Source organism: Durio zibethinus, chromosome 7 (assembly GCF_047325235.1).
Source record: "Durio zibethinus cultivar Kanyao isolate XHJ-2024 chromosome 7, ASM4732523v1, whole genome shotgun sequence".
NCBI lineage: Eukaryota > Viridiplantae > Streptophyta > Magnoliopsida > Malvales > Malvaceae > Durio > Durio zibethinus.
This window is the reverse complement of record NC_143168.1, coordinates 22,044,016-22,069,708: the sequence shown is the minus strand read 5'-3', so window position 1 is coordinate 22,069,708 and position 25,693 is coordinate 22,044,016. Positions and strand designations below refer to the sequence as shown.

Here is a 25,693-nt window from a genome sequence, read left to right as displayed (position 1 = left end):
TTTTACATATATTTATATATATGTAATAAATAAATTTTTATTAAATAATATAAATTATTATTTTACATAATTCAAATTAATATATTTTATTGAAAAAATATATCTTAATATATATTTATAAAAAATTATCTAAATATATAAAATAAAAATAAAAAACTAAAAAATAAATTTTAATTTTAAAAAAATTATAAATATGAGATTTACTTATATTTATTAAATATTCATGAGATGAGAATAAAAATAAATTTAAAATATTAATATAAAAATAAATATAATATAAAATTTAAGAATAGAAATATGAAATATTCTACTTTCTTTGTATTTTATCCATTCACATTCCTAAAATTAGGTGAAGGAAATAAATGATACATAATTAAGCACATACCGTCCCCATAGGTGCACCATACCTACCGAGCAAGAAAGTGGATACAGGGCAAAATCAAATCATACATGCTTAGACTTGGTTGCCGTCCGCATTCATTAATTATTGTCGGTTGAGGACTTTGTTAACCCAAAAAAAAAAAAAAAACAGAATGATGGGATATTGTTAAAACAATGTGGAAAATAAGCGAAACAGACAGAAGTGTAGGACCGTCTTTCATAATTTTGGGGATTCACACATTTCCTTATGACGAGGAGAACGCATGCGAATTTGAAAAAACAAGCTACAATATGAAATTTGGATTCAATAATTATTTGCTTACGATATGAAATTACTGTAGACTTAAATTTGATAATACATTTATATTATACATAATATTAATAATTTATATATTTAATATTATATTTTATATAAAAATTATATGTTATAATATATGTGAATATAAAATTATAATTTTTTATTTTTATCAAATTTATATATAATTTTTTTATTAAAATTTTAAATCAAATCATTTTTATTTTTATATTATTTTTATATTGTACTATCTTATTGCGTTTTAAATTATCTAGATAACAACATTTACTTTTAATACAAAGGTACTACTATATAAGTTTAATTGAGCATAAAATAAAATAAAAAAGACTTGACTTTATTAATAAATTTATTTGCTTTATAGATTAGTAATTTTTAGTGTGCGTATTTTTAACTATTCATATTGATATTAATTTCAAAAACATGATTCTTGCAAGATGTAATTTGAAATATTTTGTGAATTTTGAAGTTTAGTTTAATTAATTTATATAATTATTTATAAAATAATATTTAATATATTTGAGATTTAAATTTTAATATTTATATTTTTTATTTTAAAATATTAATAATTTTTAAAATATATTTTTTTATCATGTTGATGTTGAAGCATCTTATTTTTAGATTTTTTTATTGATGAAAATTAAAGAATACATTTGAGTAGCTATCAAAAACACAATTTTTGACAAATTGGTAAAAGAAATATAGAAAAAAACAGTTCCAACTAATTAGGTAGTAAGAGTCATCATTTTGAAATTGGTAACAAGGACCACCTCATAAAAAGTCAGCTACTTTGGGAAAGAATGAGTGGAAGAAGCCAAGAATGATTGTAGATAATAAAAGTGGAAGGTATGGAGGGGTGGCGTCTGACCCCGTAACATATAAAATAATTTTAGGGATATTTCGTTTGTAAAATTTTAAATTTTAAAAAATAATAATAATTTTTGAAGAAATATGAATTTTTTAAAAAAAGTGATTTTTTATCATAAGAATATTAAATTTTTATGTTTGATTCATGAAATCTCAAATAACCTAATAAAAATTTTTTATTATAATGTCTTTTATTATATATGAATAACATGTGATAATAAGAATCATAATGAATAGTAAATAAATAGATATTCTATATTTTTCAATTTATTTATGTCGGATTTAAAAAATCATAAATGGATAAATAATGGATTTGAAAAAGAGATTTATTATTTATGATAGATTTAGAGTTGATACATACAGTATCTTTAGATATTCAATATCTGAATCTGTTTTAAATTTTAATGAATAATAATAAATATTCGAATATGTATATGATATATGTATATAAAGTATCTAAAAGTTTATGCTTGTAGAAGGTTTTGGACATTAAAAAATAACTTTTATTTATTATTAATTAAAAGTAAACTTAAATTTTAAATTAAATTTTTATTTATTTTATATTTTGACAACAAATTTAAATAAGCAAATATCTTAATAGATTCGAATATTTAAAAAGATAATGTTTATTTAAATAGATTTGAATTTAGATAATGATATTAAACTTAAACAAATATTTAAACAGATTTAAATATTATAAATATTAAATAAATTCAAATATAGATATTTCAAAAATAATAGATATCCGCTCTATTACCATCTTTACATGACAAACATTTTAACTACCAATTATGTTATTAAAATTAAAACTATGACAACATTAAACAACAAAAATAAAAAAAAAATTATTTTTAATATGTTAAAAATAAGATGTTGTATTATGAAAAATAATAATAATAAAATTTGAAGATGATGTTTTTAAACTTATAAATGCAATATTTAACAAATAAAAAGAAATTCATTGAAAACAACCTCGATGTTTTGTTATATAAACACAATGTTAAATAACAAATATGATGTTTCTAACACAATAAATGTAATGTTTGATAAAGAATTAATTATTATATTTTGATTTATAGACAAGTACATAAGCACTATATTTTGATCTTATAAACATAATCTTTTAATTAAACATGACATTTGTAAAATTATAAACACAATATTTTACAATTAAATAAGCACAACGAGTATCATGTTTTAGTTTTATAAGCGTAATTTTTTAACTAAACATGATATTTGAAGAATTATAAATATAATATTTGATAATTAAAGAAGCAAAACATTTTGAAATTATAAATAAAATTTATGCACAAAGACGACATTTTTATTATTAGATATAATGTTTGACAAATCATTAAAAAAAAAATTTAACAAGCATAACATTTATCAAATGATAAACATTAACATTCTTAATAAATATGTTTTTCAAAATCACTCGACATATCTCAATATTAATTAAGCCGTCGAATCACAATCATTGTTGTCGTAGCCGCTGTCCTTGCTATCATTGCTGTCGCTGCTATCAGTTTCGTTTCAAGTAACAAATTGTTTGGACATTATTTTTATTTTATGAAATAATGTAAATAATAGGATAAATAAGGTTAGGTTTGTAAACAATGTAAATAAATTTTATTTTTATTTATTTATATAGATAAACATTGTTTTAATGTATTCTTAAAAACATATACTTACTTCAATCAAACATGAAAAAAATTATTGGTTGACTCGTTATAAATATTTTATTTAATTCGAAATTTAAGTCAATTGGACCATTTAATTTCAAGCTCAAAGGTTCAAACTAACAAGACTTAAATTTAATTTAAGCTTAATAGTAAAATTTTAGATTTTATTTTTATTTTTACTTCTTGTTTTATCTTTTTATTTTCATTGCATTTATTTGTATATATTTTTTATTTATCATTTTGTTTTATTTAATTTTTTTATTATTTGTTGATTATCCTTAGTTATATCAGTTTGTTTAATTTCACTATTCTTATCATGATTTTTCATTCAAATTATGATTATTATAAAAAGGGAAAAGCTAAAAGTTTACTCGGTGATGATCTTAGAACAGTTTGGGATAGTCTTTAGCCTTTTAAAAGAAATTCTAATCCTGATAGAGCTAAAACTCCTTTTGTTTTTTTTTTTTTTTTTTCTATAAAAGTGCTGTAATGGACAACAACAATTCATAGTGAAAAACACAGGAAATCACATAAAAAGAAAAACATAGAGGGAAAGCAACCAGCTGAAACAATAATAGTTCAAAATCAAGTAGTCTTGTTTAGTGTTTTGATTCAAGATTTGGAAATGTTTTGGTGTAATTCTAAAAAATCCTAGCAGTAGTGATTTTTAGTTGTCGGTGATTACATGATTTGAGGGTTTCTTTTGAGAGTTGGGAATCGACAGTATCAAAGGGAAGGGAGACTGGGAACGAAGGTGGATCAGTAGAACCAACGGCAACTCAAGGCTTTGGATCTTTTGGTATAAGGTTTCGGTTTCCTTTTTAGAGTCTTGATTCAACAAGGAAAATAAAAGATTGGAAGAAAAGAAAAGGAAAATAACAGTTGAGGTGTGGAATCTGTCGCAATAGAGAATAGCTGTTGGTGAAAAATTAAAGGTGGCTCTGCTGGACTAAAGGATGTAAAGACAAACTAGTTGTATTGAAGAAGACAAAAGGGCTTGACTATTGACAATGGTTGGTAAGGAAAGTACTAAAATATTTGGAAATTTTAATTAACTTGGCCTTGGTTTCTCACTGGTCCAAACGTTGAATAGGCTTGAAATTTGCCTTGGATAATACTTGGCTTTATAGCCAATCTATTTGCCCAGATATGGAGTAAGCTTGATGGAGCTAATCGAATTTAGTCCTATTTATTTGGTAATTCCTATTTTTGGTTTATTTGTATATTTATTTACTTCACTTAGTTGTTTTTTTTTTTTTATGCATATTTAAAATAAATTTTTATAATAAATTCATCAAAGTTTACTAAATGATTGGAATATTCAAATATCGAATTAAGTACTATCAAATAATTGGAGTTAATGGATTTTAAAAAAAAAAAATTCAATTCTATCAAATGATTAGATAATTTAAATTTTTAAGTTAAATTTTACTAAATTATTGAAAGATTTAATGATTTTTTTTAATTTTCATAAAAAAAATTTTCAAATAAAAATCTCACAAAATGATTGAGAGATATGTATTAAAATAAAATCTCACCAAACGATTGGAGGATTGTATTAATTGTTTTCAAAAATAATTTTCTTGAAAAAAATATTAATGAATCCAATGATGAAATCTCTTCAGAGTGGGACATGAGTTTCTATGAATACTTTTGAGATAATGAAATTGTCTTAAATTGCCATCGAACAGTGAAAGTAATTTTATGAGAGGTTTCTAATAATTAAATTATTTGATAAAAATATAAAAATATTTTAAGGCTTGGATAATATGAAATCAAACTAGTATCATCCTTTGATGAGCGTTGTGGGTGTACTATAATCTTCCTCATATGTAATTATATTTTCGGATTCTAGTTTTGGTTTTATAGGTTAGAATATATTTTTTAAAGATATCTGAAGTTTAGGACATCTTTTAAAAAGGGACAAATTCAATAAGGTGGTCAATCTTACCTAAACAAAAAATATTTATGACGACTCCTAAGTCTATATCCAATGATAAGTTTACAGATCTATACGTTATGACTATTATGTTAGAAAAAAAAGAATAATTAGGGGATGATCTAAGTTCCTTCAAGCAATTGGAAAGAGAAATACAAGTTAGGTTCAATGCGATGGCCAACCTACCTTAAGTGGTGGGTTGAAAAAAGCTAGTCATATTGGATATCTCGTCCATTAACTACAACAATTGGAGGAACATTTCATCAAAGAAAAAAAAAACCATATATAAGAATTGGTTATGGTAAGTTATATTAATAAAAATGAGATTATTGCTTGGTTGATATCTATTAATTATGGAATGTAATTATATTGTTTGGTTAATATTTATTGATTATGGAATGCAATTACACTATCTCTTAATTATATTGCACGATTGATGTCTATTGATTATAGAATGCAATTACACTGTAAATTAATTATGGAATGCAATTACACTGTCCATTAATTATGGAATGCAATTACATTGCTCAGTTGATGTTTATTGATTATGGAATGCAATTACACTGTCTAATATAATTACATTGCTCGATTGATATCTATTGATTATGGATTGCAGTTACACTGTTTATTGATTATGGAATGCAATTCCATTGCTTGGTTGATTTCTATTGATTATGGAATGCAATTACACATCTATTAAATATGGAATGCAATTATATTGCTTAATTGATGTCTATTGATTATGGAATCCAATGTAGTATTTTATTCTTTATAGGAATGCTTTGCGTATTAATTTAGTATAAAAAACTTGTATTGCAATTTGCTTTTCTAAAATTCAGAGACTTTAAAGGCAGATTAACATAAAAATATAAATTACCTAATGCTAACAATTTTAAATTTTTGGCTTCTCTCCCAGCCACAAATTTAGATATAATTAGTGATACAAAATGGATGAAATTTGTTTTAGCCCGATTATCAAAGGAATTCAGTGTATGCATAGTAATTTTTTTATAGAAAATTATTAAAGAGCAATTTTTATTCAAGTTGTTTATTTCATGTGTTCTTAATATGTAATAATTCTTATCCTATTTTGTTGTAGAAAATAAAAGAAACTCAATAGAAAATAAAAGCCTAAAAAAGTATAACCATCAAGCATTAAGAAAGGGGTAAGCAAATGTGAAGTATGAAATTGTAAGTTTTTTTATTATGTATTATACACTTGGTTAGGAAATTTGAAATTTATTTACATTCCAGTTGTAAACTTATATTTTCATATGATTGTAGGAAATATTTGGATCAAATAATGAAATATCAAGATGGGATGTTTGAAAAAAAGCTTATGCATTAAAAACTAAAAAGTATACTGATGAAGCAACTAAAGAATTAGTTAAGAAAATGGTAAGTTCATAAATATCTCGATTGCTACTTCCTCGTTTATGCATGTTAATATGTCATATTTACTTACGTAAACATTTTATGTTTTAGGATGACTTAGTTATAAGATGTAGATAAGGTGAAATTGAAATTAGTGATGATGTAAATGTGTTGTCTTTGGCTTTCAATTCTAAAGACAAACTTGGCTTTGTTAAGGGTGTTTGGAGCTTTTTTTGTCCAATTACTTATTTCAAGACAAAACCTAAACCCCACATATCCAAGACTATTGAATTAAAATCTATAATAACTTAACAAAATGAACAAATTGCTAAGCTGGAGGTATAATTGGCAGGTATGGCAACTAACATAATAAGTTAATTTTTTACAAAAAATATAGGAAATAAATTTATGGATGAAGTTTTTGACCAATCATCTTCTTTGGTTATACATATTCTAACTTAATTAATTAGATTTTTTTATTATTTTCATTTGATTTTATATGAATAACCTTGAATTTTGTATGTAATAGGTTTTACAGACTAAGATTAGCCAAATTCCATTTGCAGAATCTAATATGCATTTTCTTCTCTATTATATGAAACATCAATTACTAGGTGGATCACTAATAAACATGAAAGTCGAAGATGAAATATTTAATTATCTATTAGTTTTGTGGATTGGGTAGGAAAAGATTGTTAGATTTTGTTCAATAATGGTAATATCAGTTAAAAAATCTTTGCATACATAAAGTTAACTTATATATTCATTCATATATATTGTATACCTATTGTAAAAACCTAATCCAGTGTCACAACATTAATATATATTTAAAATGTGTTCCATGGCATAACTAAAATCAAAATATTCAAACTAATACCTTGTGGGATCCTTAAAACATTTTTTTGTGTAATCATTCTTAAGCATTCTGTTATCTATTCATCTATTGAAGAACTTTTTCATTTTGGTAAAACATCAATGAATTGCATGTCTGGTGTGCAAATACTAAGACATTAGTAGCAATTTCATTTTTTCTAATTTTGTACCTAGGTTTGTTAACTAAATCTACATTCACCTTTATGTATGTTCCATCTAACGCACCCAAACAATTTTGATTAATACATTATATAAATTTGAGATTTGTTAATATTTATTCAAGGCAAACAATGATTAATACATTACCTTGAATCATTTTCATCTATTAATCTATTAAATTTTTTGCTATCGATTCTAGTTTTTTAAATAATAGGAAATACAATCTCAAAACAAAATTTCACACAATATGAAATTACCTACTAATTGTCTTTTTAGATCTAGTTACTTAACGTTTCGTAAATTTATTTTGTGTATGATGGGCAATGATATGAAAGAAGCTAATAACTATTTTTTTTATTGACATATGTCTGGATGCCTTTAATATTTTTCTTGTTTGTAGCAATTAACATAATTTTGTAAAAACTTGCCTATCCATTCTACAAATACATTGTATATCACTCTAAAAAATCTTCTTATTTAATTTCAATGACTTCATACGAAGCCTATCAAGAGTTTCATCAATCTGAGAGATTTTTTTTTCTAAGTTTCGTAGTCATTAATGTCACAGCAACAATAAACAACAATTGAAACATACTCTCCATTTGGTTCATTTGCAAAATAAGCATTGTTACCAATTGTATCTTTTTTTTATTGATAAACGAGCCATAACTATTAACAAAAAAGATTTTTGTTAATGTGGAAAACTTGTGTCAAAAGTAACAATGTGCATTTGATAGATCAAGATCTAATTCATATCCAACATAAAACAATAGCAAGAAAACATTTTATTAGATCAAGAAATAGCAAGAAAACATTTGTAGATCAAGAAAAAAAAATAGCAAGAACATGTATGATAGATTAATAACTTTTCAATCAAAATCTAACTCAGATTTATCAATATAGTAAGAAAACATCTAACACAAACAAATAGTATAGAACAAATCATACAAAATAAAGAGTAAACTAACCGTATAATGATAAAGATAAGCTAAAATGAACCTTGCACGAAAACGATATTATAAAGCTGAAAGGTGATATTGTGTGACACAAATAAGATGCAATTTAGGGTTTGACTAGAGCTCTACAATATTGTCTAAAAAAGAAATGTGGTTTATATTGTGTTCAATGTTAGTTTATTTTATTATTTTTTATCTATTATCAATGACATTTTAAAATTAAAAATCATGATCATTATAAGTCATTACATTTTCAGATGATCAATTAATATGTTTATTAATAACTATGTTTCTATAATAAGAAACGTAGTTATTGAAATTGAAAAAATTTATTTATCAAATACTACATTTTTGACATATAAAAACATAGTTATTAATATCTTAAATATTCTATTATAAATATTATATCTACTACTATGTTTCCATAGTAAAAAATGTCGTTGATATTGAAAATTTTTAAAATTTGTTTTGTTAATTTTTTAGATGATCAATTACGTTTTGATATATATATAAAAAATATAGTTCTTATAAAATTTTTAAAAAAATTATTGTTTATTAATAACTATTTTTCCATAACAAGAAATGTAGTTATTGATTTATAAAAAAAAATTTATTTATCAAATACTATATTTTTTTATATTAAAAACATAATTAAAAGTATCATCAATATTTTATTAAAAATTATATCTATTATTCTGTTTTCAAATTAAGAAACGTCGTTGATATTAAAAATATCTAATTTATGTTGTTATTACTTTAATTGATCCATTATATTTCATATGTAAAAAAATAATACTTCTCAAAATAAAAAAATTTATAACCTTAAATTTGCAATAATCTATTAAGTTTATTCTTTTAAAAATGTTGTTTTTATTCTATATAATTTACTTCATGTCCAATTGTACGATTAGTAATGCTTTTTACTTAATCATATGGCTATGAATGTAATCTTTTGTGTTAAAATAAGTTTTGATTTATCATACAATTATGTTGATTTTCAAAAATAAAAAATATTGAAAAAATTTATTATTAAAATAAAAAAGTAGGACAAAACTTACTTTTTTCCAAGAATCTTAAAAAATCTTAAGGAAACTAGAGTTTTTTATTTCAAACTATTTGGATATTGTTGAAAATATTAGAATATCTCTAAAAAACAAATACCATTAGCCAAACTAACAATTAAATTATGGAAAGTAAAATTTCAAGAAAAATCTAAACCAAATGCTTCTTTAAAATATTTTCAAACGGTTATATTTGATATTTAAATTCTAGCATACATAAAATTCTTTTATTCTCAAATTATGATTTATTTTATATTAAAAGATTAGTTAAATTTCATAATTAGTTGCGATTTTAATTTTGAATCTTGTGTAAATATTTAATCTCTCATCTTATCCTAAAGCCGTCCAATGTCAGAAAACTAGAAATTGGGACAACATCTCAGGAGGATAGATAGTGATGTGAATTATCAATAAAAAAATACTATAATATTAACAACATGAATCATGAGGGCATATATCTATGCATCCACTAGTCTTAAAAAAAATACTATCAAATTGCATTTGATTAAAAAAATATGTTAAAAATTAAAATTAATAAGATGCTAAAAAAAATAGAATATTAAATTGTAAATTTTATTAAAAACAATTAACACGTAACATCATGTGTACCACGCGTGATATGAAGACTAATAACTTGGAAAGCTTAACATTTTGTCTTTATTTAAAAGGATAAAAAAAAAATATATATATATATATATATATAACTTGAATTTAAAATCTAATTTAATTGATTTGTATAATTACTTTTAAAAATAATATATAATAATTTTAAATTTTAATATTTATAATTTTTTTATTATAAATTATGTATTTTTTATATAAAAATACATATAATGCATATTATATATATATATATATATATATATATGTACACCAATTAATAAAGCTTTTGTCTTAATTAGTTTATACTTCTTTTTTTACAAAGGAAGTTATAATTTGAAATAGAAGTAGAGGTTACAAATATTAGGATTTTAATCTTAAATTCATGTAAAAATTATAAATATTAAGATTTTAATTTTAAAATTATTAATATTATTTTTTTAAAAAAATTGCATAAACCAATTAAAATTTCCATCAAATTCCTTAATTTGACTCTTTGTATAAACAGGATGTTTCCAAAATTTTTTTTCCTTAGCCATCAATGTTCAGACTTCACTTTAATCCTAAAGAAATGGGATTTTCATCCCGTTTTCAATTAAAAATCCATATTTAAAATAAGGATCGAAATCGATAAAAAAAAAATCATAAAAAAATCTTTTGCTGAGGCAAGAAAAAAATTGAGGTAATATTCTCCAAGTCATGGATTTTCCATTTGGGCCCAAAGGCCCAATCTCAGCCCACTTGCTTCTATCATAAGTCTGACAATGTTCGAATGGTCTATAGTATCTTGGGCCATGTCCCCATTATTTTTTTTTGGGATCCGGCAACCCAACAGAAAACAATAATTTCCTTTTCATTTTATTCGGAAATTTATCTACAGAAAAAATAATTAAATTTTGAAATTTTGAAAAAAAAATAGTAAAATAAAGTGAGATATGTGACCGTATGTTAACTTCATTTGTGAAGTTAAAACATTTTACTCTCTCAATGTATCAAAAATAAATTTTTAAAATAATAATTATTCATATATTTTTTAAAAATATTAGGTCAATTTAAAATTATTTAAAAAATAACTTTTTATATTTAAAATTATAAAAATTTCAACTTTAATTATCGAAATTAAAAATATAACGCTTTATCAAATTGTAAAATTCTTCATTTAAAAAAAATTAAAATTTAATAAAACGCATAATAGTACTTCAACCTGAAAATGAGACAGTATTTTTCGACTAAAAATTTCGTTCCAAACTAAAATATATAGAAAAAATTAAGAATCTAAATACATCATTAAAAAAAATAATATTCCTTCAAAAATAATTTTTTTGTAATTATAACTATTAAGTTGTAAACTAATTAAAAAATGTTTAATTAAAATAACAAGACTAATATCTATCGTCTAACAATATTAACAAACTCGTGACAAAATTTAATTGAAATAACAGAATATTAACATTTGTTATCTAACATTGCTATATAACTAACAACTCATAATTAATCTTACAGTATTCAAATTAGATTTTTATAAAACCATTTAAGTTATATAAGAACTTAAAAATTATTTCAATTAAATTTTTAATTAATTTATAATTATAATTATGAAAATATAATTTTATTTACATGCAATAAAACAAGTACATTTTTTTTTTTCAAAAGTTTGGGTATTAAAACTAGAAAGAATTAAAGGACCCAGCTTCCTTTCCCACCGAACATCGTTAACAACGAATCACGCAACAACAAAGCCACTAAAAAACCTTTAAAAAAATCTCAATTCTTCGATTTCTTCGAAGCTCTTACAAATTTCGAATTTACTTCAAAACCCATTTCTCTAATTTGCAGGTTTTCATCAAGAAACTCGCTTTGTCGTTTTTTTTTTTTTTTTTTAAATTTTGGGATATAATGGAGTCTACCGTGAAAATTTTCTCTTCAATGATATTTCCGATAAATTCAACACAAAAATTTAATAATTTTAACAAAATTTCATATGTGTTTGGATCCAATGTAAGCAGCTCCATCTCTAAAATCTGCGCCGTTTGTTCCAATGGCTCTGTTTCATCCTCTGCTTCTCGTGGGGTTAGTTCCATTTCTTTCCTCTCTTTTTTTTTTTTTTTTTTATAATTTTACGTAAATTCACATTAAACTGTGATGGGTTCTCTAAATTTTCTTAATTGAAAAATTATAGAATGAAAGGGTTTTTTTTTTTTTAAATTAATTTCAGTATTTTTTCCGTTAGTTGAATTACAATGAATATTTCATTCAGGAAAAATGCCACTATATGAGAATTTCTTTGCAATTTTTTTTCCTTGTTGGGTTTCTTTTGATTTGACTTAATTCAACTTGTTAAAATGTTTAACTTTAAATTTGTCCATTTTTATGCATTAAGCTTTAAGATGTGTAGTTGTACAATTAAAAAAATTAAGCTTTAAGAAATGTAGTTGGTGTTCTTCGATTCAATCGTCATTGACCCCAAAAAACACTTATTATTCCAAATTTAGTCTAAGTTGCAGCTGGCCAGCGCAAGTTCATCTTTATAAGCAATTGTTTGACTATCTCTGATTCTGAAACACCTTCAAAATAAGTCGGTTATCATTGGTGTGTATAACTAAAATTGTGAATTCTGATGTTACAGGCCGAGCCAAGGGCTGTGGGAGAGGTACACAGGCGAAGAAGCAGTCTGGAATCTCTATTTTGTTATGATAAACCTATCCCAGAGGAACGAATTGAAGAACCAGTTGGGGTATCTTTGGCTGAAAAGGTAGTTGGAGATAATCTCCGATGCACTGATTGTCAGGCCAAAGGTGCCGTCCTTTGTACCACTTGCTCCGGTTCTGGATTATATGTAGACTCAATATTGGAGAGCCAGGGTATCATTGTCAAAGTCCGCTGCCTAGGTAAAATTAATGCTTCTCCAATGACTTTCTGTTTGTAAATGGATTTTTATGCAGTCAATATTCTACATCTGTTATTTTCTTGTTTCACATTGCTATAGAAAGTGACTATTTTCGATCCCGAAAGCCTGATTCTGCATGATAGATGGAGTTCTAAATAGGATTCTTAAATCCAGTCTATTCTATGGAGTATGTTTTGTGAAATGAAACGGAAGTTTCAGAGTGATTAAAGTAGGTTTTTCATTGATGCTTCTAGATTAAATAAAATTCAAAGTCATTTCTGGCCTTAATGCTCCAATAGCTTGATTTTGTGCAATGTAAACATTGTGAAATTTATTCACTGTTTAGTGTTGTCCAATAGCTTAGTGTTATGCATTCTGTGTTTACTTTGCCAAAATGAACACGTCAGACTCATTCACTTTGATTCACATGGATTGACTTGACTATTCTACCTATTAATATCACAAATGCGGTTTTTGTCCTTTATTTTTTTGTCCAATCTCCATAGGCATTCCTAGAATACAAGCTTTGTCAACACCGCTTGTCATTGCTACTGTATTCAACCCCATTGGGGGCCACTTGAGTATTCTTCTAATGCATTCACTGTCATTTTCTTGTATCACATTTTCATATGTAGACTTTTAACTTCATATGTTCCAAGTTATTATTAATATGGTTTTGCCGTTATATTTTATACGTGGCCAGTATGTTGTAATGGTACATTATTTGTTATGGTTCAGGCTGTGGAGGAACTGGCAATATCATGTGCTCTGAATGCGGCGGCCGTGGTCATCTAGGATCCAACTAGCTCTATGGCTGGCCTCTTTACACATTGGAATCCCATTTATTTTAGTAATGTAATTCGTTTACAAAATTCAATGTCCTATTTTGTTAGTTAATGATAACAGAGATTAAATCAATGTATCTGATCATGCAATTTTCTAATGGTGTTTGCAACCATTTTAAAATCCCTTTAGTATGTTGATTGATCCGGAGCTGCATTTGCTTTATGGTGAAATGCATCTCTGTTGATTTGTTTCCATAGTGCTTTTCTTGGTTCATTGATGTAACTCCCTGAAAACATAAACGCCAGAGCATAAATATTGCGTTTAGACAGGGCCACAATGGATTCTTGTATTGCATTGAAAATGATCCGTTGACACAGCAATCTGCATTCTTTTTGTCTATAATGAGATAGTATTCCATTTGAAATGTTATCCATCCTTTTAAAAGATGCTACAAACTTTAAGCCTGGAAATTACCAAAATGAACTCAACGTTCAATTGACAAATAATTTGTAAATAAATTCAGGTTTTGTTAATTTATTATTTGTTTATCAGCTTAACAAATGATCATGTATAATATTTTATAATTTTATAATTAAACAAATAATAAAACAAAATCCGTTCGTGTTTGATTTGTTTATGTATGAAGTTGTGAACGAGCATTTGTCAAATAATTGGTGAACATATTCGGTTTTTATTTATTTGTTCATTAAAATTAACAAATGATCACAAATAGCATTTCAAGATTTGTTAATTAAACAAATAAATAAATAACACAATAAAATTCATTCATATTTAGTTTGATTACACCCCTAACAAACTTGCAACAGCAATTATGAAACAATATTTCAGGATTTGTTAATTAATTTCATGAATATCAAAATCACAGAATCACAAGTATAACAAAATTCATTAATTTTCTATTGATTTACATCCTGGCAAACTTGCAACAGAAATGTATGGAATTTAGAAAGATGTGGAATTCTTGCAAACAAACAGGCTCGCCAAAATTATAAGAGTTTGCTTACGATGATAATTTTCGCATTACGGTTTGCTATAGATTCCCATTGACGGTTAAACTTGATACCTCTGAAGCACTTGAATGCGATCCGGGATTGTTGCACGAAACCGAGGGCTTTGAGGGTTCTCAGCATAAGCAACATAGTAAGCTGAAACACACGCTTGTTGCCAGGCCAATGCTATCCGACACTGCCACACCAAAATGAATGTTTGTGAGTTTCATGTAAAGAAAATGTTTCTCAGGCATGGTTTACTCTCTTACCATGAAATAGCCGATCAAGAAAGCGTAGATGGACACTTCTGTAGCATAGCTCTTATGAATTACCAGCGCCCATGTTCCTCCGATTAGGGTGCATATCGAACCGACTGAAATCCCAGATAGAAAACAGAACACCCCTGTGAGGTCAGAATCAATCAATGAAATCAATCCTGCCCTTTTGAACATTTCCCATGTATGAGCTGATGCCTGCACAAAACCTTTGTTATAAGCCCCTACATGAACAAAACCCCAGCGATTCCCATATGTTATCAGAATTGAAGCCACTCCTGAGTAACAATCAGCACATGAGAACAAGAACTCGTCTGTGTCCCCTGCAATCAAATTGACTGCTCTGGCTGAGCCCCGAATGGTTCCAATAACCGGAACAAGGGCTGATCCTATGCATACGCTTCCTACCAAATGCTTGACTGTGTCTTGCAAAGCAATCTGGGAGTTCATGTCAACTCCAGAAGCAAAATTCATGTATCTAACGCGTGAGATTGTAACATATAGCATGTTCTTGATCACTTGCATACTCCATGCGAAGGTAAGCACGATGAATATGATGAAGAAGATGTCTACGCCGGTTCCGGTCGCGGTTGCTCCTCCAATTCCAATCACCAAGAAAGAGGAGTAGAATACACAGGTTATGATGGATACAGTGACAAATGTAGTGGTTTTATCAGGCGGACAAAATGTGGAATCTCTGAGGACGTCGGCTGCATAAAGAAATTTGGGATTGACCCAACAGGCATAGAGAGACTCGATCACGCCAGAAACTACTGCAATTGTACCTGCCGCTAAACTCAACGGAGAACCAATTAATACATGGAGCACACCAACTGCACATGTTAGCAAGGGACTAACCCAGAAGGCTGCTTTTATGGCTTTTGATGGATTGTGGAAAGAGATCGACTGCCATAGAAAAGAAACAATTCCAGCAGAAGCTGTTGAAACAAGAAGTGGAGGGTACCATTTCTTGGGGTGGAAACGATTGGTATTGCTTGCATAGATGAGGCCACGGATGGTTAAGACGATTACTAAGATGGAGACTATGAACAACTGAATGTAGAAAATGATTTGAAAGAGCTTCCTGAGGAATTGTCCCGCCACAGTTGCTTCTATCTTGATGCTTGGTTCTTGTCTCTGTCAACCAGTTGAAAGAAAGTCGAAACAAAATTGAGCATAAAGAAAAGAAGGAAACAGGAAACAGAAAATTGGCAGGCAGGGCTTCCTTTAGAAGAAAATGGAAGAGGGCCAAAAGACAAGAATTTGATGAAATGAAAACCTTGGGAAGATATTTCATGGAGAGAGCCTGATGGGTAAGAAATAAAATTAAAAAAAAAAAAAGAAGCAAGAAATGGGTTGAAAGAGACCTTGACAATGGCTGTAGAGGGAATAGTTTGTTCTTGAGTCTGCAAATTCGAGTTCTGCATATGAGAGTCCCCGGATCTTTCCATTTTTGACCGCTACTTCAATTGAAAAGAAGTCTTTTGTTGAGTTTTAAATTCTTGGTCTTCCTCTTACTTGGCAGCCACGGTTATGCAAAATCTGGTTAAACTTGAACTCCAATAAATTTATTTATTTATTATTATTGTACTCTTCACTTTTGCTAGACGACATGACTTGTTGCAGTCCTAAGCAAATCATCATTCACACATTTTCATAGATTGACCAATAATTGTTGGAATTTTATGTTAAGTGCGCCCATATTTTAACATATAAAGTACACATTTACTATGTAATCCTTCGTTCATCATATATATGTATATATATTTAAAATTATCAAAAATTAAATTTAATTATTAAAATTAAAAGAAAATTCAACACTCTACCAATGATTATTATTATCTTTCATCGTATCAATTTTGTATATGAATGTCTCACATAATAAATCATTATAATGACATAAAGTGTATATACTTTAAATACGCAAAAATATTGTACATAAGCCGATTAAGGATTGTAGTTTTGAAGCTTTTTTATTTTGCTTATGTTGGGATGGTTGATAAGGTGGAAGATTATGACAAGTCCAATGTGTGTACTGTTCCAGTGATGTAGGTGAGTCTTCTTTGATATGTGTTTTGAGTGTTTGAACACTTTAACTTTAACCTCTCCTTTTTTTGAAAGAAACTTTTGAAAGCCTTGTTCGTTACTTAAGAATCTCAAAAACAATTTCCTTTTCAGAGCAAAGATAACTTGTTAATTTGGTTCAAGTACTAACTAATTTCTGTTTGATTGTCGCTTTATTTTTGAGGAGAAGCATATATGATAATTATTTTTCATAAAAGAAGGTCATAATCTCGGGATTACTACAAACTTCTTTTGGTTATAATTAACTTATGCTCTCTAAAAAAAACTAGAAGGCATATAGTATTGTAAATGTAACAAAAGAATTCACATTTGACATTAATTCAAGGGAAAAAAATACCACATAAATCTATACCAATATCCTTTATTCTTTTTTTTTTTGGTAAAAATTTTTTATAACAAGGATCATTTATTTAGACTCTATTTTAGTTAATACTTTTTTTGTTATTTTTTTTATTAAAAAAATTGTTATCTAATGATATTTGTTGAATGTTATCTCTTAAAAATGATTATACGAAATAATTGATTAAATCTTAAATTTTTTTGCTATTTATTTTTTTGCAAGTAAATGATACGTAGATGTGCAATCTTACGAGATGCAATAGCATATAGTTTATATATATAATTTCATAAATTAAAACAAATATATATAAGGAACCCGAAATTTAATTTAATAAGTTCATACAATCATATATATGAAGTAGCCTCTAATAATTTTAAAGTTCAAAATTTAACACTTACAATCTATTATCTTATCCTCAAAATGCTATTTTTTTATTAAAAAAAAAATTGTACATTAGAAAATGCAACAAGTCAAAAACTACAGAACCCATAAGCAATTAGTAAATTAATGGAGTTGTATCATCTTCTCCATAAGGTTTCAAATTTTATTGGACGTTCACAAAAGAAAAAAGAAAAAGTGGAACTATAAATAAGGAAAAAGGTCAGTCTAAAGCCCCTTATTGATATTTGATGATGACTGGTAGGTTGCCATTCCCTTTACGAAAAATATAAGAGAAATTGGGGGGGGGGGGGGGGGGGGTGTGGTTTCATGGGATTAGGTGTGAGGGGGGCCAGAGAAAATTGCTTAATAGAAAGCATTGCCCCAAACAATTAATTAATTGTAAACGTAATGGAAAGCTTAGTTATTTATATAAATATTTGTCAATTCGCGTGCTTCAAAACTTTGATTTCCACGAATAATAATGATTTGGTGGCAAGAAAATATCTCAGTCGTCTGATCATATATACCTGGCACTTGCTGGGAAAAAAGGTCTTGAAAGCTGAAATCGATCAAGATATGAAAAATTATCTTATTCTAATGGTTAAATTTACAATATAAGAAAAAAATGGAAGGCACCAACTGTCATGTGATATATTGATAAAAAGTTAGGTTTTTAATTATAATAATCAAAATTTAATTTTTTATCAATTTAAGTAAAGAAAAGCAATTAAACTTCTCAACCTTATCTTAAAGAAGATAACGATCTTAAGTTATATTTGATGTATAAAATGATGGATAGGATACTATAATAATTTTTTTATATTATATTTGGTATGTATTAAAAAAGTAGATAGAATTATAAAAAAAATTAATTATCGTCTTGGTATGAGATGATTTGTTCATTTCAAAATTGAGAGGATTATTTTTAATCCATGATATTGAATTTACATATTTTATTATATTATTAAAAATTACATCAATAATTTAAATAGTATAAATTTTGAAGAACGATAATTTTGACTAAAAAATAAATTATTTTATCATAATATTTGAACACATCAAACATAAGATGAGATGATATTATTTAATTTAATCTTATTTATAATCTTATTTTATCTTATCTTATTATAATGTCTCAAACACATTCAAAAATATTATGTATGTTTGGTACATAAGATTATGATATGATAAGATAAGATGATATTATAAATATTATTAAATAAAATAATATCATCTTATTATGTATTTGATATGTGTAAGGGTTAAGATAGGATATTTAATTATTTATTGGTTAAATTTTATATAATTAAATTGCTAATGTAATTTTTAAAAATATAATAGCACAAGTAAGTTTAGTATCATAAATTAAAAATAATTATTTTCACTTTTGAAATATAAAAATTTTAAGGGTATAAAAGCACAAGTAGGTTCAATCCTATAAATTAAAAATAATTTTTTTCACTTTGAATGATTAAATCATTTTATACCAAAAAGATTATTAATCTTTTTTGCAAGTATATCTTTTTTTTAGATAAAAATCAAATATAATATAAGATAATTATTATCTTATCTTATCCATTATTTTATACTCTAAATATGACCTTAATGTATTAATGAAAATTATGGTCTCCAATTATTTTAAAGTAAACTTGAGTGATGGAACTTGGAGGTCCTTTACACTTTTTAATTTCTACTAGTAATGATATAACCTATTAAAATAAGTGGAGGTCAAGGTTTTAGTTGGAGATTTCAACGAGCTAGCATCTTTATCTTTTTTTTTTTCCTTTAATAAAGGAGGTTGTAATACGGAGGTAGAAAAAGAAATTATAAATATTAAAATTTAAACTCTATATTAATTGGATATCATTTTTTTTTTAGCAAAAAGGTCATAGTTTGAGAGTGTAATTAAGAATAAGTGAAGAGATTGTAAGTATTTATATTTGAATTTTAGATCAATTAAATATAAGTTTTTATGAATAATTATATAAATAAATTAAATTAAATTTTAAATTTGATATTAGCTTTTAAAAGAGATTACATAAAACAACTCCAATAAAATTTGAGTGCACTTTTCCTTTTTACATTGTGTCCTATGCTAAATTAAAGCCAACCTACTTTGAGTAAATGATATATGCGATGGTTAGGTTGAGGGTGGCATGAATCATGTGCCCCAACCAAAATAAATGTCATTTAGCAGTTTGGTTCATTGATTTCCTCATCGGTCATGTTTAATTTTTCCACCAAAAAGTTTAGTTACCATCATATGTATGTTAAATGCATGTTTACTTATTTAAAATGATGTTTCACCCCTTTTTCACTCTTCCTTTTTTTTTTCCTTAATTTGATATGTCATGTATTCGTAATGTATTCGCGTTTTGTTAAATATGGGTGAAATATATATATTTTTTATTTTTGTTAGTTTCATATAAATTTTTATTAAAATTTTAAATTATATCACTTTTATATTTTTTTGTATTATTTTTATATTATGTTACTATATTATATTTAAATTTAACAGGTCCAAATTTTGGCCTGGGCCTATCTTAAAATTAATAGGGTTTCTATCATGTTGAACCCCAAGAATCAGCCCAACTTCAACTTTTTCCGGTCATCAGGCTTTATCTTCCTTTTCGCATAATCCAAACCCACAAGAGAATAAAAGTAAAGAAAAATGAAAATGAAAAAAAAAAAATATTGAAGCTTCCAATAGAATACGTTGAGTGCTTTTCACTTTTGTCTTTTTTTCTTTGGCAAGGATGCCGACTGCTTATCATTTCTTTCAGGTTAAGCAGCACCTTCTGATAAAAGGTTGTTTTGACAAAAACAAAATTCAAAACAATTTTGGAAAATTTTACAAATCTTGTAAGTTTAATTCCACAAATACCCTATAAAATCCAATATTTGCCACATAAACCATGGGCAAAAGAGTAATTACATTACCCGGCTGATATTAAGGGTCTTTACCCACCAAACAAATTGATGGTGTGACAGATGGAGGCCTTCACTTCAAAGTAAGGAACCCTCCATAGCCCTCTTATCCACACGCTTCCATTTAACCTTTTCAATTATTAACCACTTAGAACTGCCACTTCCTTCTTTCTCTCTTCCTTGGTATCTCAATTTCTTTTTTTTTTTTTTAATTTTCTTGTAACAAATTTCATTCTCCCAACTAAAATGGGGATCAAAATTTTCATGATCTCCTTCATGTTAACCTCAATTCTGTTCTGTCTTTTATACATCACAACTAAACTAAGCATCCCTATTACAAGGTTCAATCCCATGACAACCTTGAACATTGTACAAAAATCGAACAGGACATATCCAGTTACATTTGCATACTTAATCTCAGCATCGAAAGGAGACACAATCAAGCTAAAACGCGCCATACGCGCCATGTACCATCCTGGAAATCGGTATCTGATTCACCTGGATTACGATGCGCCTGCCTGGGAGCACCGGGAGATTGCAGAGTTTGTAACCAGTGACCCAGTTTTTAGCCTGGTTGGTAATGTTTATATTGTTGGGAAACCAAACTTGGTTACTTATAGAGGTCCAACCATGCTTGCTACAACTCTTCATGCAATGTCAATGCTTTTGAGATGCTGCAAATGGGATTGGTTTATTAATCTTAGTGCTTCTGATTATCCTTTAGTAACTCAAGATGGTAAGGTGAGTGGCCTTGTTTTCATGGTTTAAGTCAGTTAGTTCTCTATCTATTTGTATATATTCATAGAGTTTTGTTTTACAGTTTTTGCACTTGTCTCTCTGATGATGATGTGAGTTCATGAGTTTTCATTTTTTGGGGGTTTTCAGATCTGATTCATGCATTCTCTGACTTGCCAAAAGATCTCAATTTCATTCAACATAGCAGTCACCTGGGCTGGAAACTGTAAGAAATTTTTGTTTCAAATAATTGTTTTGCCCATTTTTTATTACATTATCTTGTTTACAATGACATTTTATTATAAAAAAATGACTTTCATAATAAAATTTTACAGGAACAAGAGAGGGAAACCTATAATAGTAGACCCAGGGCTTTACAGCCTCGACAAGACAGAAATATGGTGGGTTATTAAACAAAGGACATTGCCCACCGCTTTCAAGCTCTACACAGGTTTTTTCCTATACTTCTGTATTTGCTTATTTCTCCATTTACCTCCTCAAAAGTTTCATTCACTTACCTCTTGGCATGTGAGCTTCTGCACAAAGTGAAGAGACATCACATTGAATCACCATAGTAAATGCACATGATACATGATTGAGAATTTATAATGAACAAAATAAAGAATAAAATTTTTTTGGGATTTTGTAAAACTTGGTCCCTGTGTTTTTGGCATATTTTGATGCATTATTTTATCTTTTCCCTTGTTTTTCAATTTGTTGCCTTTGGTATTAGATTCTTTCAAATCAACCCACTGCCGACAAAATCATCCTTCACTGAATACTGACTTGCTTCAAAAAGAAAAACCTTAAAGCTGAAGGTCCTAGTTTGAAAACTCCTAAAATTAGTCTTGTGCCCCTTCTTCTTTTTGCTTTTATTAAGTGGGTCCTATCCAGTTTTAAGGTTTCCTCAACTTGAATTTCTAACGTTAATTAAAAAAAACAATTGGTTAATCTAAATGATGTGGCATCAAGTTTTCAATATTTTTATTTATAATTTTGTAAAGTAAAAAGATGAAAAAAGTTCTTGAATTAAAATTCAATAATTATTTAAATTTTTATTTTTTTGCAATAAATTAAACTCTAAAACATTTATTTTCATTAATTGAGTTTTTATTAGAGGAACAATAGTTAACTGTTTTCGTTCAATTAAGGTCTTAATTTAGAGAAAATAAATGTATAAAGGTTTAATTAGGTGAAAATAAATGTTTAAGGGTTCAATTGATTTGAAATAAAAGATTTAATATTTAATTGATTGTAAGAAAATATTAGTGATTTAAATGATTATTAAATTTTTGTTTGAGAATTTTTTAATTTTTTTTTTTTTTTTTATAATAAAAGTCATAATCTAGAGATAGAAAAATGAATTTAGATGCTGGAATTTAAACTTAAGATATGTTAGATATTATCTTTTAAAGATAATTGTATGAAATAATTGAATTAAGTGTAGGGATTTGATTTTCTTTTCAATATAAACAAGTTTAGTTTCATAACTTGTGAATAATTATGGATTGAAAAATACCATAGATTTAAACTCCCTAGTTAAAGATAAGTACAAAATCAAAAGAAAATGATTTCTTGAAGATTATTGCAAAGGAAATTTTGATTGTGAATTTGACTTGGATTTAGGCTTTTGTTAGTGGTGCGCACATTATTTATAGTTGTTCCATGTCCTTTTCCTCCTTTCAAATAGCGCCATTAGTCATGGCAGTCAAGGTAGGCGAGTTGTGACGTTATAATCTTCCACAAAACAGGGCTGTAACCAATGTTGCGTGACATTCCATCATTCTACCAAACTAACCTTGTAATTATGTGGGGTTTAACCATTATCATTCCATCACCAAACAATGTTGTTAGCAAATCAAATCATATAAACAAATTCTATTTCTTCATAAAATCTTTGCCATTCTGTTTGATTTCAGGAAAGTTGAAACAAAAGAAAAAGAAACTTGTAGTTTTATAAGTTTGATACATTAAACTCTTTAGGGATTATCCCATAAATTTACATGGATTAATTTTTTTTTGTTTTCATTTAAAAAAATTAAAAATGTTTAATAAAATTGTCTAGGGAAACATTAGTTGAGATTGTTCATTAGAAATCTCCATTTAAAATCAATATTAATTTATCATTCAATTGCTCCAAAACAACAGGTTCAGCTTGGACTGTGATTTCAAGATCTTTTGCCGAGTATTCCATTGTCGGCTGGGATAACTTGCCAAGAACTTTGCTTCTTTACTACACCAATTTTGTGTCCTCCCCTGAGGGTTACTTCCAGACATTGATATGCAACTCTGAAGACTACAAGAACACATCAGTCAACCATGACCTTCACTATATTAATTGGGATACACCTCCAAAGCAACACCCTCGGTCCCTGGGACTCAAAGATTTCAGAAAAATGATTCTGAGCAACCGTCCATTTGCCAGAAAATTCAAGAGAAATGATCCAGTTCTTGACAAAATTGACAGGGAAATTCTCAAGAGGAGGCATGGAAAGTTCTCTTACGGGGGTTGGTGTTCTGAAAATGGAAAGAAACAAAGGGCATGCTCAAGTTTACAGGGTGAGAGTTATGGTGTTTTGAAGCCTGGAGCTGGTTCTAGGAGGTTAAAAACTTTGCTAACAAAAATTCTTTCAGCAAGGAATTTCACTAAGAGACAGTGTAGATTGTAGATTATTCTTTTTTTTCTCCTTAAAATGAATTAATACTAATATAAATTTGTATTTTTTTCTTTTTGAATAAAAATCATGTGTGTTGATTCTTGTATTGAGTAGCAGCTGAATTGCTACCAACTAATCTTCAAGGTGATGTACTATAAACTTGAGGAAGAGTATTTTAGCATTCATAATTGAAAAAAAAAAAGCATTAAAAAGATTTAGGAAGGAAAATAACAAAAAAAGAATGGAAATCTATCAATCATTTCAATATAAAATATTCATAGATCCTTAAAAGGCACCATTGAAACTGGTTATCTGGATAATCTGAACTGCTTGAAGTGATCCGGAGGTAAGATATTGGAGGAAATTAAAGCCAATAAAACTAGTGTTACTTGGTTTTGGATTTAATTTCCTCCAATTCTTACATACGGCTTATTCACTAATAGTCCTTGAGTTTAAATTTTTAGATTTTGTAATAGAATCTGGAGAAAAAAATACTAAAATTTACTAAGAATTGGAGGTGAGATATTGGAGGAAATTAAATCAAAACATAAGCATAAATAATAATGCCAATGGAATTTGGCGTAATTCCCTCCAATTCTCACTTACAACTAAATAGTCAATAAGCACCTTTTTTTTATGTTATTAATCCTCACAATATGGTAATGCACTTCAGCTTCCAAGGTACTTTATACTAGTAGAGACCTGACATTTCACATGAAGCTAAGAAAGTTGCTGAAGTTGCATGAATTATTTAGCGACAAAAATCTCGTGAGGCTCGTACAAAGGACAGTTAGTTGTTTGACTCAATGTGTTATCCCAAAGGAGAGCCAGAATTTGATTTTTTTTTTTTTTTTTTGCTATACAAGAAACTTAACACGGAAAGACTTTTTTTTTTTTTTTTTCACAAAAGAATTTATAATTTGAGGATTGAAGAAAGAATTATAAATATTAAATATTAAATTTGAAATTTATTAAATGTTATGTCATAAATATATCTCCATGAACCATATGAGGTAACTGCAGGTAAGAAAACATGGGATTTCAACCCCTTTATATATGAAGAATACAAGATGGTTTCAAATACAAATATTAGGGAAGAAACATAATATAATTGTATAAAACTCATCACTCTTGCACTGTTTTTTTTTTTTAATTTATCGCATAGAAAAAGAATTACAATAAAACTCTAATTACAAACTGATTATTGAATTACATGTAATTTACCGAATGATCACAATTTAAAGAAAAAAAAAAGTCAAATTTCAAGAAAGCTAATGAGGCTGCTCTTACCAAAATGACTGACTAAATCCGTCGCCACTTGGATGAGCTTAAGATCAGGAGAGATCAAATGTTCACTTTCGAAGAACTCGAGAGGAGTTCAAAGAATTCGTGGTTGGAATGAGA

The 25,693-nt window shown here is 27.1% G+C and overlaps 3 protein-coding genes across 3 annotated transcripts; 2 read left to right on the top strand and 1 right to left on the bottom strand.

Annotated features, from left to right (window-relative positions):
• Window positions 1-11,916: 11,916 nt before the first annotated feature.
• On the top strand, window positions 11,917-14,035 carry LOC111277001 (uncharacterized). The gene is made up of 3 exons (XM_022863075.2): window positions 11,917-12,275; window positions 12,832-13,093; window positions 13,831-14,035. The coding sequence occupies exons 1-3, from the start codon at window positions 12,102-12,104 to the stop codon at window positions 13,896-13,898; spliced, it is 504 nt and encodes a 167-aa protein (XP_022718810.1). The 5' UTR covers window positions 11,917-12,101; the 3' UTR covers window positions 13,899-14,035.
• A 673-nt stretch (window positions 14,036-14,708) lies between these two features.
• LOC111277000 (uncharacterized) lies at window positions 14,709-16,687 on the bottom strand. Its single transcript, XM_022863073.2, has 3 exons — window positions 16,531-16,687; window positions 15,158-16,300; window positions 14,709-15,084 (listed from the first exon to the last, which is right to left on the bottom strand). Exons 1-3 carry the CDS (start codon window positions 16,612-16,614, stop codon window positions 14,950-14,952), a joined length of 1,362 nt encoding a protein of 453 aa, XP_022718808.1. The 5' UTR covers window positions 16,615-16,687; the 3' UTR covers window positions 14,709-14,949.
• Window positions 16,688-20,950: 4,263 nt separating this feature from the next.
• On the top strand, window positions 20,951-24,480 carry LOC111277795 (beta-glucuronosyltransferase GlcAT14A-like). The gene is made up of 4 exons (XM_022864212.2): window positions 20,951-21,633; window positions 21,783-21,858; window positions 21,968-22,083; window positions 23,781-24,480. Exons 1-4 carry the CDS (start codon window positions 21,144-21,146, stop codon window positions 24,299-24,301), a joined length of 1,203 nt encoding a protein of 400 aa, XP_022719947.2. The 5' UTR covers window positions 20,951-21,143; the 3' UTR covers window positions 24,302-24,480.
• Window positions 24,481-25,693: the final 1,213 nt, after the last annotated feature.

Coding starts and splice junctions, on each gene's coding strand:
- LOC111277795 (XM_022864212.2), top strand. CDS start 21,144: ATGGGGATCAAAATTTTCATGATCTCCTTCATGTTAACCTCAATTCTG. Junction 21,634..21,782: donor TCCTTTAGTAACTCAAGATG/GTAAGGTGAGTG, acceptor GGGGGTTTTCAG/ATCTGATTCATGCATTCTCT. Junction 21,859..21,967: donor AGTCACCTGGGCTGGAAACT/GTAAGAAATTTT, acceptor AAAATTTTACAG/GAACAAGAGAGGGAAACCTA.
- LOC111277000 (XM_022863073.2), bottom strand. CDS start 16,614: ATGGAAAGATCCGGGGACTCTCATATGCAGAACTCGAATTTGCAGACT. Junction 16,301..16,530: donor CCTCTACAGCCATTGTCAAG/GTCTCTTTCAAC, acceptor ACTGGTTGACAG/AGACAAGAACCAAGCATCAA. Junction 15,085..15,157: donor TCTTGATCGGCTATTTCATG/GTAAGAGAGTAA, acceptor TTGGTGTGGCAG/TGTCGGATAGCATTGGCCTG.
- LOC111277001 (XM_022863075.2), top strand. CDS start 12,102: ATGGAGTCTACCGTGAAAATTTTCTCTTCAATGATATTTCCGATAAAT. Junction 12,276..12,831: donor CATCCTCTGCTTCTCGTGGG/GTTAGTTCCATT, acceptor CTGATGTTACAG/GCCGAGCCAAGGGCTGTGGG. Junction 13,094..13,830: donor TGTCAAAGTCCGCTGCCTAG/GTAAAATTAATG, acceptor GTTATGGTTCAG/GCTGTGGAGGAACTGGCAAT.